Here is a 17,318-nt window from a genome sequence, read left to right as displayed (position 1 = left end):
GACTGGCCCCAGAGTCGGGATGACGTGGGATCAAATCTGGGCTCAGATACTTTGCACCATACCCAGAAATAACTGGCCATGTAACTTTGAGCAAGTTACTTAACCCCAATTGCTTTAAAAAAAAAAAAAGAAAGATTGGAGGGAGGAGAGGAGGGAAGATCACATTTTGTGTCTAAAAAGGAAAAAGTCCCTAAACCAACCAAAATCACTTGAATCCCTAAGATTCTGGTTCTGGGTGGCTGAGACTTTACTTTACAGATGTTTACTTCAATACTTTTGAAAAATCCCACACTTTAAATAAAATACAAGTAAAATAAAAATAATAAGAAAAAGTCTTATTGGGAGAATTAAGTACCAGTTAAAACAACTTAAGTTTTAGGTTTAACCTATTCTTACTTTCTCTCATATTACATAGAAAAGCAAAAGCCTATGAGAACCAAGTTACAAGAATAAATGTTATCTATATATAATTTCAAAGGTATAATTGAAAAGTGTGACATTAAGAATAAAACAACTGCTGATAAGAAAATATAGTAATATGAAAAAATACATTTAGAAATCACTACTGATTAGAGAAATGTAAATTAAAATAACTGAGGTACCACAGCACACCTATCAGTTTTACTATTATGACAAAAAAGGAAAATGATAAATGTTGGAGAAAATGTGGGAAAATTGGGACACTAATGCATTGTTGGTGGGGTTGTGAACTGATGCAACCATTCTGGAAGGCAACCAACCTGTGCATACCGTTTGATCCAGCAATATTACTAGGTCTGTATCCCAAAGAGATCATTAAAAAGGGGAAAGGACCCACATGTACAAAAATACTTAGCAGCTCTTTTTGTGGTAGCAAAGATCTGGAAATTGAAGAAATGTCCACCAAATAGGGAAATGGACGAAGAAGCTGTAGTTATAAATGTAATGGAATACTGTTGTGCTGGAAGAAATGAGGAGGATGTTTTCTGAAAAACCTGTAAAGACTTACATGAATTGATGCTGAGTAAGGCAAGCAGAACCAGGAGAACATTGTACACAGTAACAACAATATTATGTGATGATCAACTATGACAGACTTAGCTCTTCTCAGCAATACAAAAGACTATCTACATCCAGAAAAAGAACTATGGAGTCTGAATTCAGATCAAATCATACTATTTCCACTTTTTTTTGGTTTTTATTTTTAGTGGTTTTTCACTTTTGTTCTGTTTCTTCTTCATAACATGACCAACGTGGAACTTTTTAACATGATTGCACAAATACAACTATATCAGACTGCTTGCCTTCTTAGGGAGGGGACAAGAGAGGGAGAAAAATTTGGAACTCAAAATCTTATAAAAAACAAATGTTGAAAACTATCTTTACATGAAATTGGAAAGAATAAAGTATTTACAAAGAAAGAAATATCTGCTTATATTCAGAAGTATAGGTTTTTAATAAGTAAGTTATTAAATCCAACCCACAAATTTTACAGAGAAAGAAACTGAGAGAATAAATTACCTGTCCATTGTCTACAGACTGAAAACTACAGCCTCGAGAAGCACCTAATTTGAAGCAAAGCACTTCCCCACTATAAAACACAAGTAAAATGTCAAAAGAATTTTTGCCCACAAGATATAAGACAAAAATGTGACAGGGCTATTAAAAAAATTAGGCAATTAAGCCGTAAGGAGAAGATGGACCATGTTATGTTCTAAACCTTCTATTTTTTAAAGAAAGTTATATAAATGATAATCAAAAGCAGCTGTTCTTAACCTTTTTTATATCAGAGATCCCTTTGGTATTCCAGTAAAATCTATGGGATTTTATTTTTTTTTTCAGAATATTAATATTTTTTTATGATTAAATGTGAATTATAAAGGGAACCAATTATAATGATATGCAATTATGAAAATATTTTTAAAAACCAAATTCAAAGACGCTAGCTTAAGAAGCCGAACAAGAAAATCCCTAAGGTCTTTTTGAGCTCTAAATCATTCCAATGCTTTAAATTCTAGATCTAAAAAGTTAGGTCAGGGGTTCTTAACCTTTTTTTTTTTTTTGTCATGACCCTCTTTGGTAGTACGGTAAAACCAAAGGACCCCTTTCCCAAATTCTTAAATGCACAAAACAAAATTAATAGGATTATAAAGGAAACCAATTAAACTAAAATATATTAATCAAAACATTTGAAAACAATGGTGAATCTAGAAACTGTAGGATGAAAAATGCTTTAAGAGACTAAAAGTGTACTATGGAAAAAAGATGATCTAAAGAGAAATATTATTTTCAAATATTTAAAGGGCATTAAAACTATTAATTAAAAACCACTGGGTACAAGTTTCAGGGAGGTAATTTTTAAAATATTACAAAAGATGCCCCAGTCAAATGTTTCATGATGTGATGCTTTCCATGGATTCTTGAAAGCTATGTCAAGTAGGGAAGGTTTTAAGTCTGGGCACAGAAATAAGCTAGATAGCTGTCATTTGAGCACTAGACTAAGTTTGGACAAGCTCACCCACAACTTTATGAATAACTTCAGAACTAAGGAATATCCAGGATAAAAAATTCTTGAAGGAGATTTAAAACAGACTAGCATTGGTCAACTTTTTCATTAAGTAATCAACTCATCACCGATAACATTCAAATAAGTTATATCTCTGGGATACTGAAAATACACATTTTCAGGTTCCTTTCAACAATAAGATTCTAAAATTAAGACCAAAGTACATTGGTAATATAAATAGCTGATGAATTCTTTTGGAAAGATTTAAAAAATTTGAAAAAACAAACAAAACCCCCCCAGAAATAACCAGTCCTGATCACTATAGTCCAAGAAGAGAAGGCAAAGGGGTTTGAGAAAGGGCTTCATACTAGGGAAAATGAAGCATTCATTTAAAAACGTAGGGGTGAGAGAAGGGAGAAGGATCTGAAGTAAAAAAGGAGCTCCTTAGAAAGAAACTGGAAAGCAGAGGCTGTCATATGACAGAAAAGAACAACTGTACACTTAGAGCGTAAAAACAAACAAACAAGTGAAGCTCTTTCTGAAGGAGCTGGATGCTCTAAGGAGGAAGTAACTTCTTGTTCTCCAAGGAATTATCAGACAGATAGAAAACTATCAGGAGAGGGGATAAGAGACAGAAGATAAGTAATAGTTGTAAAATACCTCAAATTAGTATTAGGGTAGTAAGGCAGTTATTTCTTGACAATTTAAAAAAGAGATACATGTTAGTTTTCATTGGGGACAAGGTCAAGAAATATCAAAGGATTTCCCAACACCTGTCAAAATGAATGATTACTACCCATTTCTAACAATTCATATATGCAACATTGATAGTACCAGAAGGAATTCAAAAAGCACTGGCAAAGGAAGAATGCCCCTTAAATCCTGTCCTTTTCTGAGGGGTCCAGAAGAAAAAAGTCAATTATGAACTAACTACAGGCAAACAAGTTGGGTCTTACAATGCAATATATATTTCTGGGAAAAAGCTCAAAGTGTAAGGATGAAAGATTCAAGGGAGAGAAGGCACCTAACAAGAAGAATTAAGAATGTATTTCTTTGAATTAAAAACAAGTATTTGCTTAGTGTCTAGTCTAACTAACTAAAATGACTTTAAATTAAAAAGGATTTGTATAGGAAGATTAGTAGTAAAGATATCCAGATGGGGGTGAGGCCAAGACGTCATAGTAAAAGCAGGGACCTGCTTGAGCTCACCCCTAAACCCCTTCAAATACCTGTAAAAAATGACTTTTAACAAATTCTAGAGCTTCAGAACCCAGAGTAAAACATATCTCCAGCCCAAGCCAGCTGGGAAGGCCAAAGGGAAGGATATGAAGGGTAAGTTCCACTGGGCTGGGAGCGGAGCGTGGGCTGTGCTGTGTACAGACAAGGTGGGAACTGGCCTCAGGGGACTGAATCGCTGTGGTAATTTCCAGACTTCTCAACCCATAAATGTCGAGAACAGCATGCAAGGTCAGTGGGGAAATTCTGTGGAACCTAAGGGAAAGATGAGTGTGCAGTCAGGACCCAGACCCAGGGTGGCAGAGGTGGTGGTGGTGGTGGCAGCAGCAGCAGCAACAGCTGCTTCCAGAGCTCTGGGCCCAATGACATGGGGGATCCAGCAGCTGGGACAAAACCACAGAAGCCTGGGGCAGTACACCCACTCCCACCCCCACTGGAAGCTGAGTCCTGCCTTAACAGAGAGTTAGAAAGTCAAGTATTTGGCTGGGAAGATGAGTAAACAGCCTAAAAAGTCAGACTATGGAATCTTACTTTGGTGACAAAGAAGATTAAAACAAACAACCAGAAGAAGACAACAAAGTCTAAGTTCTTACATCGAAAGACTTCAAGAAAACTATAAATTGGTCACAGGCCATGATATAAGACTTAAAAAAGAGAAAGACAGTGACGCAAGAAAATCACGAAAAATGAGTCAACAGCTTGCTAAAGAAAATAACACTTTAAAAAATAGACTAACCCAAATGGCAAAAGAGGTCCAAAAAGTCAATGAGAAAAATGCCTCAAAAAACAGAATTGACTAAATGCAAAAGGAGGTCCAGAAGTTCACTGAAGAAAATAATTCCTTCAAAATTAGAATGTTGCAAATGAAAGCTAATGACTTTATAAGAAGTAAAAAAATTATAAAACAGAACCAAAAGAATGAGAAAATAGAAGACAACGTGAAATATCTCATTGGAAAAAACAGACCTGGAAAATAGACCTAAGAGAGATAATTTAAAAATTACTGAACTAGAGAAGGATAGGTGGCAAAATGAATAGAGCACTGGCTCTGAAGTCAGGAGGACCTGAGTTCAAAACCAGCCTCAGACACTTAACACGTACCAGCTGTGTGACCTTGGGCAAGTCACTTAACTCCAATTGCCCTACCCTCCCCCCTCCAAAAAGCAAAAAAGGCAGGACTACCTGAAAGCCATGATAAAAAAGAGCCAAGAAATCATTTTTCAAGAAATTATCAAGGAAAATTACCTGGATATTCTAGAACCAGAGGGTAAAACAAAAATTGTAAGGATCCACATATCGCCTCTTGAAAAATATCCCAAAAGGAAAATTCTTAGGAATACTGTAGCCAAATTCCAGAGTTCCCAGATCAAGGAGTATATATTCCAAGTGGTCAGAAAGAAACAATTTGAGTATTGTGGAAATACCATGAGGATAACACAAGACCTAGCATCTTCTACATCAAGGGATTGAAGGGCTTGGAATATGATATTCCGGAGGTCAGAGGAAGTAGGATTAAAACCAAGAATCACCTATCCAGCAAAACTGAGTGTAATACTTCAGGGGAAAAAAAATGGAGATTCAATGAAATAGAGGACTTTCAAGCATTCTTGCTGAAGAGACCAGCATTGAACAGAAAATCTGACTTTCAAATACAAGACTTAAGAGAAGCATAAAAGGGTAAACAACAAAGAGACATCAAAAGGGACTTATTAAAGTTGAACTGTTTACATTCTTACATGGAAAGACAATATTTGTAAATCATGAGCCCTTTCTTAGTATTAGGGTAGTTGGAGGAAATAGGTAGATAACAGGTTAAGTTGAATATGAAGGGATGATATCTAAAAAATAAAATTAAGTGGTGAGAGAAGAATATATTGGGAGAAGAAAGGGAGAGATAGAATGGAGTATATTACCTCACATAAGAGGCAAGAAAAAGATTTCACAATGGAAGGGAAGAGGGGGGAGGTGAGAGGGAATAAGTGAACCTTACTCTCATCTGATTTGGCTTAAGGAGAAAATAACATCCACACTCAATTGGGTATCTTATCCTACAAGAAAGTAAGGGGGGAAAGAAAGTGGGGAGGTGGGATATGATAGAAGGGAGGGCAGATTGGGGGGTAGTCAGAAGTAAATACTTTTGAAAAGGCACAAGGTCAAAGGAGAAAATAGAATAAGTGGGAGGCAGGATACAATGGAGGGAAATATAGTTAGTCTTTCACAACACGACTATTATGGAAGTGCTTTGCATAATTACACATGTATAACCAATGATGAATTGCTTGCCTTCTCAATAAGGGTGGATGGGGAGAGAATGGAAAGAATTTGTAACTCAAAAGTTTCTATTCCCTTCTCATACTGAGAAAAGTTTCATCAGTTACAATTATCATTTTTCCATGTAGGAATGTCATTAGTTCAACTTTGATAAGTTCCTTACGATTTCTTTTCCCTGTTTACCTTCTCATGCTTCTTGTATCTGAATGTCAAATTTTCTATTCAACTCTGGTTTTTTCATCAAGAACGCTTGAAAGTTCTCTATTTCATTGAATGACCATATCCTTTGACCTCCGGAATATCATATTCCAAGGCCTTTGATCCCTCAGTGTAGAAGCTGCCAGACCCTGTGTTAGGATCCTGATTGTGTTCCACAATATTCAAATTGCTGCTTGTAATATTTTTCTCCTTGATCTGGGAATTTCAGAACCTGGCTATAATGTTCCTAGGAGTTTACTTTTTGGGATCTTTTTCAAGAGGAGATGGGTGGATTCTTTTAACCTCTATTTTGTCGTCTGGTTCTAAAACATCGGGGCAATTTTCCTTGAGAATTTCTTTAAGGATGGTTTCTAGGTTTTGTTTTTTTTTAGTCATGGCTTTCAGGTAGTCCAATAGTTTTAAAATTCTCTCTCCTGGATCTATTTTCCAGGTCAGTCGTTTTTTCAGTGAGTTATTTCACATTGCCTTCTATTTTTTTCATTTGTTTGGATCTGTTTAATAGCATCTTGATTTCTCATAAAATCACTAGCTTCCATTTGCTCCAATCTAATTCTGAAGGAATGATTCTCTTCAGTGAGCTTTTGAGATCCTTTTTCCATCTGGCAAATTCAGCTTTTTAAGGCCTTCTTCTCCTCATTGGCTTTTTTTGGGGGGGCCTCTTTTGCCATTTAAAGTTAGTCTATTTTTTAAGAAAAGTGTTACTTTCTTCATTCAGATCGTTGACTCTCTTTTCACGATTTTCTTGCATCATTCTATTTCTCTTCCCAATTTTTTCTCCACTTCTCTTATTTGGTTTTCAAAATCCTTTTTAAGCTTCTCTATGGCCTGTAACCAGGTCATATTTTTCTTGGAAGCTTCTGGTGCAGGAGTTCTGACTTCACCGTCTTCCTGCCATTCCATGCTTTGATCCTTTTTGTCCCCAATAACGGAATCCAAAGTTGGGTTGCTGTGCTTACTTAGCTTCCTTTGCTTGCTCATGTTGCCACTCAAACATTTGATTTTTGAGCTTTTTGCCACAGTAGAACTCTGATTCCAGAGAGGAGAGTTTTGTCCCAATCACTGGGGTTTTCTCAGCTGCCAGAGCTATTAGTTGGGGGCCCTATCAGAAGCCTCCAATGGCTCTGGCACACTGGTCATGCACCCCAGGACCTCCACCCTAGACAGCAATCTAGATCCAAGCAGGTTAAAGCAAGAACGATTACCCCTGAGACTGGTTGCTTGGACCCCTGAAATCTGAAGGCCAGGAGCTCTGAAGCAGTCCCTTAGCTGCTTCTCCCTCTGGAGGCAGGGGCCAGACCGCACTCCCAGACCCCTGTTCCCACAAAGTCCACACCAAACTTTGTCTTTGGCATTTATGGTTTGATAATTCTGGAAACTGCCACAGCTGCTGGTGATCAACTCTTCAGATCAATGCCAGGTGGGTCTGGTTGTGGCCGCCCTGAAGCTAAAACCAAGGACTCTTCCTGGTCCCTTCCTGTCAGCCTGCCCGGATGTCTTCAGTGGGAGGTTGTCTCTCTGTCACTTTCTGGGTTCTCTAGCCCTAAAGTGTGTTTAGAGTCATTTTTTTATAGGTATTTGAGGTGGTTATGGAGGGGAAATACCGAGTATTCCTGCTTCTACGCTGCCATCTTGGCTCCTGTATAAAATGTCTTTAATCAACTGTCCAATATTTAAGCAATAACTGAAAGGAAACAGGTTCAACAAGAGGTATCACTAAAGCCTTGGTGGAATGAAACTCATGAACAAAAAATGGTTACATGTATTAAAAAAAAAGATACATAGATTTGGAGGGATGTATAAGAAAATAGTTTTTCAGAGCACAGGGCACTAAAAATTAGAAATTTCCTTTCAATAAATGTTTTCAGTTTTTTTTTTTCTTTTTTGAGGGCAATTGGGGTTAAGTGTTTTGCCCAAGGTCATATGGCTAGTTTTTGTGTTAAGTGTCTGAGGCCTGATTTGAACTCAGGTACTCCTGACTCCAGGGCTGGTGCTCTATTCACTGTGCCACCTAGATGCCCCTAAACGCTTTCATTTTAAGAGAGTAACTGTTAACTCAAATTCTAGTAAAGAGAGAATACAAAGGGGCATTTTGGAGCTGGATGAATTGAGTATCCATTACTTACTGAAGCACTCTACCTCCAAACTTAAAAGAACAAGTACCAAGCAACAGGAATGAGAAAACAATAGTGGAAAGCCCACTAGCTCTGAGTCAGAGCAGTTGCATTCACCTCCTGTTTCTCACACTTTCTACCTTTCTATATGGCTTTGGACAAGTCACTTAAGTGCCCCAGGTGCTTAAAGGAAAAACAAAAAAAAAAGAATCTTTTAACTAGAAGTTCTCTGGGATTTAAAAAAAATTATAGGTCTGGGGGCGGCCAGGTAGCACAGTGAGTAAGAGCACTGGCCCCAGAGTTGGGATGACCTGGTATTAAATCCAGGCTCAGACACTTAGCACCCACCCATAAACACCTGGCCGTTTTAACCTTGAGCAAGTTACTTAACCCAATTGCTTAAAAAAAAAATTATAGGTCTGATCCTAGGATCTTAGCATTGACATACCAAGGATGGCGTTCTAAGTTAAAGCTTGAGGAATAAATATATACTAACCTGAATATATTTGCTACTATGCAAGGAAATTTCTGTTCCACCATTACGAAAGTCACCAGCTACAAAATGCCCCAAATGTTGGTATATAGTTTAATAACAAATTATCATAGGTTCATAAAATGAAGAGAATAAAAATACCTCTTGTCCAGTAAGGAAAAGAAGAAGGTCTCCTTCCTCCTCTTCACACATGTGAATTTGTATCACAGTTCGAATTGCTGCTTCAAGGTAATCTCTTTCTGGTTCTGGAGTATAAAAAATCTCAACAGGGTGTGTACGGCCAGGGATGGTTAAAAGGGGACAATTATCAAAGTAAATCTGAAATTTCCCCGCATCTAAAGTAGCACTCATAACAATAACCTGAAAAGGAAAAAGAAATATTAAAATTCTATTGATGTGTAATATATGAATGCAATTCTAATTATTTTAAAAGTATAACCAAACACTACCTTTATTTTGTTGTGAAAGCTCTTAATAATACTGAATAAATATGAAAAATTTAGTTGATACTTAAAATGATGAAATTCAAATCAGAAATTTCAGATCTATATTCCTGGATATTCATTCTTCTAAATTCCTCTTAAAACATACTTTTCTATGTTAAAAATATATTTATATACTTAACAAAAGAAATCAATTTGTACTAGGCGCTTACTTTTTCTGCATGGCACACATTCATCTTAGTCAAACACTCATAAATTTTGCGCAGCTTTACCCTATCTACCATCTCCTATAACACGTTTCTCCCTCAAACCCAAACAGTCTTTTTGATACTCACCCTCGTTTCTTTTATGAATAGACCATCTATGTTCAGTGATTAAAAAAAATTTTTTTCCATCAGCAAAAATTCACTCTTTACCTCCTCAGGTTCTCTCTCCCAGTACCCCCTTCCACCTCCACTGACAAAGAAAGAGAAACTAAAAACCTGTTTAAAATGACTCATTCTGTACTGTGAGTGCTTCACCTTTCTATTAAGAGGTAAGCAGTAGGTTCTAAGTACCCTGAAACCTAGTTGGTAATTATACTGAAGAGAATTCCTAAGCCTTTCAATCTTAACAACACTGTTTTCATTCCATTATCTAAGTTGTTCTCCCAGTTTTGATCGCCTCACTTTACATATGATGGCTTCTTACAGAACAACAGTATGCCATCAAATTTATATGCTATAATTTGTTCAGTTGTTCTCAAATTAGTGGGTCTCTCTGTATTTCCAATTCTTTGACATTACAAAAAGAACTGCTAGAAATAATTTTGTATATGCTTCGAATTTGTATGGCTTAGAACTAATTTATTCCTTACTAATCTACTCATGCTCTGATTCTAAGAGATCTGGGCAGCTTTCCCTAACAATTTCTTAAAATATGATATCCAGGCCTTGGGTCACTTGGCTTTTTCCAGGTCACTTATTTTTGCCTTATATTTTCTTCTTTTGGTCTCAATATTTGTTTCATGGAGACATTTTGTTGTTTAGTCAAGGTTTTATATCTCATGTGTCAATCTGTTAAATTCCCTTTCCAATTCATTCTTCCATTATTCTATCTATTTTTCCTTGTATTCTTCTTTCATTCATAACTTTTTTAAACACTTATAAATGAAACTCTTACTTAATCTCTTCCCAGAATTCTAGGAGGTCTTGCACTCAACATGTGTTTTCTTTTGACACTTTCTTTATAGATATTTTGGAGACATTCTCTTGTGAATTTATGTCTTAAGCATCCCTGTCACCACAATAGCCTTTAATTTGCTCTTTCTTCCAGCTTACTCACTGACCTTAGAAGTCATGATATGGCTGGGTTCTCCACACTTCTGGTGGGAACATCTAGGCCAGGGGTGGGGAACCTGTGGCTTTCTATATCCTTCTGTGTGGCCTTTTCACAGAGTCCAAGTATTACAGAACAAATGCTTTTTATTAAGTGGATTTCTTCTGTCAAGTTTGGATTCAGTCAAAGGGTCACATAGGAGGACCTAGAGGACCACGAGTGGCCTCCAAGCCACAGGATCTCCACCCCTGATCTAGGCAGTTCCTATTACTGATTTCTTGAGACAATAAGTGTTGTGTTATTTTAGGATCTCAGGGACATCTCAGAATGGGAATCTGGTCCCCAAAATGGTATGATAAAAGACATTGTCTGATTGCTGCCTCCCTGGCTGAGCTCTAAAACTTCCTTATCTGGGTTCAGGCCTACTATTTCTTAGAAGATGCATTAGACTGATGTTGGATTCCACCATTAACAGTCAAGCTAGAAAGCTCTGCTCATTTAGAATGATAGTATCATAGGATTCCCTTTGGCCTGGGATTTTTATCTGCTGAAGACTTCAAAATGGGCTAGATAGAAGCTAGAAACTAAGACCCTGCTTTACCGCCAAGGTCAGTTATAAAGCTTCTCCTTACTCCTGAACTTCAGCCCTGCTTCGTACACCACCAAGAACCCACAGGCTGAAAGGGCAGCAGGAGATATCCACTCATTTCTTTAGGTAAAGATTAACATAAAGCATAGCAATATCATGGCATGACAGCATTCTTAAAGGGAAAAAAAAGATTGTCCTAGACTTAAAAAAGCATTATAAAGATCATTTAAAATGTTTTAAAAGGAGAGTATGAAGAACACCACCATAGAAAAAAACAAAAGCCCAAATAGATGAAAAAAATAGAGGAATGCAGGATGCTGGAGATTTTATTTGGAGATGTCTGGAATTTCTTTTTATCTATGTTACAGAAATCAGTAAAAAAGCATATTAGAGGAAAAACTTCATGCTTACAGTGATCTGCTAAGATTTTCTTTCAATGTCCAGAACCAATATAGGTCCTCAGAATATATTTTAAATGCATGGATGTTTTATACATGGCATATATACCTTACCTTTAAATCTGATCTTTGCCTCACAACTTCCTTTAGAACTCCCATGAGAATATCTGTAGCCAAAGTCCTTTCATGAGCTTCATCAAGGATTATAACACCATAGCGCTCTAGAAGGGGATCATTCATAGCTTCTCGAAGTAACATTCCATCTGTCATATATCTGAATTTGAAAATAAGCAAAATTAATCTGAAATCATTGTGCATTTAAATTTCACTATATGTAAAAATTTTAAAAACGCAATGGTCATTTTTTAAATCCCAAAAGGTCAAAGATGTGAGAAACCTTATAGGTAGGCCAATCCAATCCACACCTCAAAAACAACATTCTATCAGATACCTAAGTACCAAGCAGTGTCAGGGCATGGGGGATACCCATTCTGTAAGTCTGTAATACCCTACTGGGAAGGAGATTATATTCTAATATGAAAGACAACAAATAAGACAGTTTGTTTTTTTTTAAAATAAATTCACATTAAGTGAATTTAACTTGATCTAAAGAATTTTGAAAGAAACCCACAAAAAACCATCTATGTTTTACTGTACAGTACTGTGCTCATACTGTCTGTGCTCCTGCCCCTTGCTTCAGTGCTTGCTCTACTTCCTCTCAATACCCCAACAACAAAAAATAAGGAACCTCCAAGTGAAAGCAGAACAGAAGCACAGAAATACCACCACTGCTAGATCAGAGGTTTGGCTTAAGACCTCTGGCACTGGAAAAGGAAACATTTCCTCTGTTCAACCTACCTACCAAACTACATGTGTCTGATCCCTACTTGTCTTCTGTCCTCATTCAAATACTACAAGTTTCTCATGTTTTCCTCCTGCTCTTGATTCTGTCCCCAGCCTCAATGTGACCTTGAACTGTGTGCCAGGCCCCTCCCTCTATGAGTCCTCAAGTTCCCTTTCCACCTTTTTCCCTCACTTCTCCACATCTTAGAGCAAATTTGCATACTTTACATAGAGGTCTGAGGAATGGTCCACTTCTGTAAAGCAAGAACGAACTGCCTGTATATGGGGAAGCTAGGTGCCGCACTGAATACAGCACCGGCCCTGGAGTCGCAAGTACCTGAGATCAAATGTGGCCTCAGACATTTACACACACACACACACACACACACACACACACACACACACACACACACACACACGCGCGCGCGCGCGCGCCATGTGACTTTGGACAAGTCACTTAACCCCAATTGCCCTCCAAAAAGCAAAAAAAAGTGTATATACAAAATAAATGTAAAGAGAATAAATACAAAATAGTTTAAAATATAAGGCAGTTTAAGAGGAAGTACATTAGCAATTTAAGTAGGGTTTCTTAAATTGGGATCTGTCGACTTGTTTTTAAAAGATATACTGATAACTGTCTTTCAATTATAATTGGTTTTATTTTGACAATAAAAACATTCTGAGAAGGGGTACCATAGGCTTCATCAGACTACCAAAGGAGTTCATGACATTTGAAAAAGTTAAGACTTTCTGAATTAAGGGGATGAGGAAAGGCAGTGAAGGAGCTGCAACTTAAAGTGAGGGATTCTATCAAACAGATATGGAGGGAACATATTTCAAGAATGACCACTTCATTACAACACTCCTAGAAAAAGCTACCTATACTCATTGTCTCTATCTCCTCACTTACCATTTATGTCCTAAAAATTAGAAATCCGGTTTCCATCCATCCTCTTCAACTGAACCTCTTCCCTTCAAAGTTACCAATGATCTCTTAATTGAGAAAGCCAATGTCTTTTTCCTTCTTTACCCTCTATGGGCATCTGACACCACTCTCTCCCTCCTGGATTTTAATGGCACTGTTTTCTTCTGATTCTCCTGTATAATTGTGCATTCTCCATCTTTCTTTTTTTTTCCCAAATGCTTTATTAACTTCGGATTTATATCATTCATTTCCGCCAAATTTTGAGTTACAAATTTTCTGCCCGGTTTCCCCCTACCCACCGCCCCAAAATAGCAGTCCCACAGGATATCCCCTCCTCCACTCTGCTCTCTCCCATACCCGCTTCAACTTTTCCAGTAGGACATGGTGGATCTCTATGCCCCAGTGCCTATATACCTTATTTCCCAATTACATGTAAAATAGCATTAATAATAGTATATTTTTTCTAGACATTCGATTTTAAAACTTTGAATTCCAGTTTCATGCCCTTCCTCTCTTGTCACCCACCCTTACTGGGAAGATAAGCAATTGAGTATAGGTTGTACATGTGCAGCTAATGCAAAACATTACCATAGTAGATACATTGTAAAAGACTGACTATATTTCCCTCCCTCCTATCCCACCTCCCACTTGTTCTATTCTCTACTTTGATCCCGTCCCTTTTCAAAAGTGGGTGCTTCCAACTTCCCTCCCCGTACAGCCTGCCCTCCCTTCCATCATCCCCCCTACTCTCCTGTAGGGTGAGATATCCTATTTAGTGTGTATGTCATTCCTTCCCTGAGCCAAATTCAATGAGAATAAGGTTGACCCATTCCTTTTTGCCTTCCTGTTCTTCCTCTCCATTGTAACCATTTTCCCATGCCTCTTCTATGAGATAGTTTACCCCATTCTGTCTCTGCCCATCTCCTCTCATTATATTCCTCTCTCACCTCTTAATTTCACCTTTTACATATCATCCCCTCCTATTCAATTGGTACTGTGCCTTCTATGTATACCTGTAAACATATATACACACACATTCACATATGTATTCATATGCCCATATATAGATATATATGTTTCTATTCCCTTCAACTATTTTCATACTGACAAAAGTTTCATCAGTTACAATTATCGTTTTTCCATGTAGGAATGTAAATAGTTCAATTTTGATAAGTTCCTTATGGTTTCTTTTCCCTGTTTACCTTCTCATGCTTCTTGTATCTGAATATCAAATTTTCTATTCAACTCTGGTTTTTTTCATCAAGAATGCTTGAAAGTCCTCTATTCCAGTGAATGACCACATTTTCCCCTGAAACATGATACTCAGTTTTGCTGGGTAAGCGATTCTGGGTTTTAATCCCAGCTCCTTTGACCTCCGGAATATCACATTCCAAGCCCTTTGATCCCTCAGTGTAGAAGCTGCCAGATCCTGTGTAATCCTGATTGTGTTTCCATAGTATTCAAATTGTTTCTTCCTGGCTGCTTGTAATATTCTCTCCTTGATCTGGGAATTTCAGAACCTGGCTATAATATTCCTAGATCTTTTTCAGGAGGTGATCAGTAGATTCTTTCAAACTCTATTTTGCTCTCTGGTTCTAAAACATCAGGGCAGTTTTCTTTGAGAACTTCCAGGAGGATGACTTCTAGGTTCTTACTTTGATCGTGGCTTTCAGGTAGTCCAATAATTTTAAAATTATCTCTCCTGGATCTATTTTCCAGGTCAATGGTTTTCCCCATGAGATATTTCACATTGCCTTCTATTCTTTCATTTGTTTGGATCTGTTTAACAGCATCTTGATTTCTCATAAAGTCATTAGCTTCCATTTGCTCCAGTCTAATTCTGAAGCAATGATTCTCCCCATTGAGCTTTTGAGATTCTTTTTCCATCTGGCAAATTCTGCTTTTTAAGGCATTCTTCTCCTCATTGCCTTTTTGAGCCTCTTTTGCCATTTGAGTTAGTCTGTTTTTTTAACGTGTTATTTTCCTCAGTCAGGCTATCGTCTCTCATTTCATAATTTTCTTGCATCATTGTAATTTTTTTCCCAATTTTTCCTCCACTTCTCTTATCTGCTTCCTAAGGTCCTCTCTATGGCCAGCTCATATTTTCCTTTGAAGCTTCTGCTGCAGGAGTTCTGACTTCACTATCTTCCTCCTCTGCCATACTTTGATCCTTTTTGTCCCCAAAATAGGAGTCTAATGTTGGTATCTTCTGCTTGCTTTGCTTCCTTTGCCTGGTCATGCTGACACTCAATTACTTGACTTTTGGGCTTTTTGCCACAGTAGGACTCTGCTACCAGACAGGGGAGCTTCATTCCAAACTCTGGGGTTTCCTCAGCTGCCGGAGGTATTAGTTGCGTGCCCTCTCTGAAGCCTCCACATGCTCTGGCAAGCTGGTCACACTCCCTAGGACCTCCACCCTAGACCACAATCCAGATCCAAGCAGGTCAAAGCATGAGTGATTACCCCTGAGACTGGTTGCTTGGTCTCCCTACAAACTGCAGGCCAGGAGCTGAAGCTGCCATGTGGCTTCTCTCTCCAGGGGATAAAAGCCAAAGCACTCCCAACTACTGGATCCCAAAGTCCACACTGCACTGACCTCTCACTTTGTCCTTCGCCATCTATGTGTTGATAATTCTGGTAACAGCCACAGCTGCTGGTGATCTGGAGAACCTCCAGCTGGAGGGTGGTCAGGCTCGCCCTGGGTCTAAAACCTCAGGTGCTGAGGGGCTAGGGTCGGTTCCTAGCGCACTGCACTGGCCGATTCCTGCTGGCCTGCTGGTCTGTCCTCAGCGGGAGGTTAGCTTCTCTGTGTCATTTTGTGGGTTCTGTAGCTCCAAAGTTTGTTCAGAGTCCCCTTTTACATGAATTGGGAAAGGTGGAAGCTGGCACCACGCGGAAGTCCTAGTTCTACTCCGCCATCTTGACTCTACTCCTCTCCATCTCTTTCTATCTTGTCCCTTCAGTATATCAAAACTAGGACTGTTCTTTCTAGGTGATTTCATCCGTTCCTGTGGATTCAAACATCTCTATGCAGATGAGACCCAGATAACAAATAAACAGCCCTCATCTTTTCCCAGAGGGTCAATCCTGCCTCACTAATTGCATGATAGTCATTTCCACCTGAGTATCCCATTGGAAGGCATCACAAACTCAATACTTAAAAGAATCAAAGCTGTCCTATGTCTGCTTCTGTCTGCTATTCTCTTTTGTCCACTTTCTTTTAAAGACTTCAATGCCCTTCCTTTCTTCCTAGCTACCCTCTTTCCAGTTCTCCTTTTCCTCACATCTCTCTCCCAATTAGAAAATAAAACAAAACCTTGTAACAAATATGCAGTTAGGAAAAACAAATTCCTTCACTGGCCATATCCCAAAACTACTATATGTCCTAATCATCACTTTGTCTGCAAGGAGATGGGAAGCTGTTTTGTCACTAGTCCTATAGAATTGTGCTTGGTCATGATGTTGATCAGATTTCTTAATGACTTTTAATTGTTTTTCTTTATAATACTTTTATTGTAACAATTATTCTATTCAATTCATTTTGTGTCCTTCCAGGTTTCCTCAAAACCATGTCTTTCAACATGTCTTACAGCAAAATATCACATTAATGTTATTATTGTTCCACTGTTTTCAATTGTGTCCCATTCTTCCTGACCTCATCTGGGGTCTTCTTGGCAAAGATAATGGAGTGGTTTATCATTTCTTTCTCCAGCTTATTTTTATAAATGAGGAAACTAAAGCATACAGGGTTAAGTGACTTACCCAGAATCACACTGTTATTAAGTGTTTAAAGCCAAATTTGAACTAAGGAAGGAGTCTGACTCGAGGTTTGGCACTCTATTCACTACCTTTATTTAGTCATTCCTGAAATGATGGGAATCTCCATTGTTCTTTACCCAAAAGAGCTGCTATATTTTTGTACATGTGGTTTTCTTCTGCCATTAAAAAAAATTCTTGCGATATACTGGCACCATGCCTAGAATGCTCT

The 17,318-nt window shown here is 38.0% G+C and overlaps 1 protein-coding gene across 1 annotated transcript in view; it reads right to left on the bottom strand.

Moving 5' to 3' along the window:
- DHX15 (DEAH-box helicase 15) overlaps nt 1–17,318 on the bottom strand; it is a 76,819-nt gene that overhangs the window by 30,919 nt on the left and 28,582 nt on the right. Inside the window, exons 4-5 of the mRNA XM_069069074.1 lie at nt 11,677–11,836; nt 8,957–9,175 (exon numbers count right to left, since the gene is read on the bottom strand). Of these exons, the coding sequence (XP_068925175.1) occupies nt 8,957–9,175; nt 11,677–11,836 (379 nt within the window). The remainder of the gene's footprint in view (nt 1–8,956; nt 9,176–11,676; nt 11,837–17,318) is intronic.

Source organism: Petaurus breviceps, unplaced genomic scaffold (assembly GCF_028583685.1).
Source record: "Petaurus breviceps papuanus isolate PSGF00001 unplaced genomic scaffold, PetGlider_PUasm1.0 140, whole genome shotgun sequence".
Taxonomy (NCBI): domain Eukaryota; kingdom Metazoa; phylum Chordata; class Mammalia; order Diprotodontia; family Petauridae; genus Petaurus; species Petaurus breviceps.
This window is presented reverse-complemented; position numbering and strand designations above follow the sequence as displayed.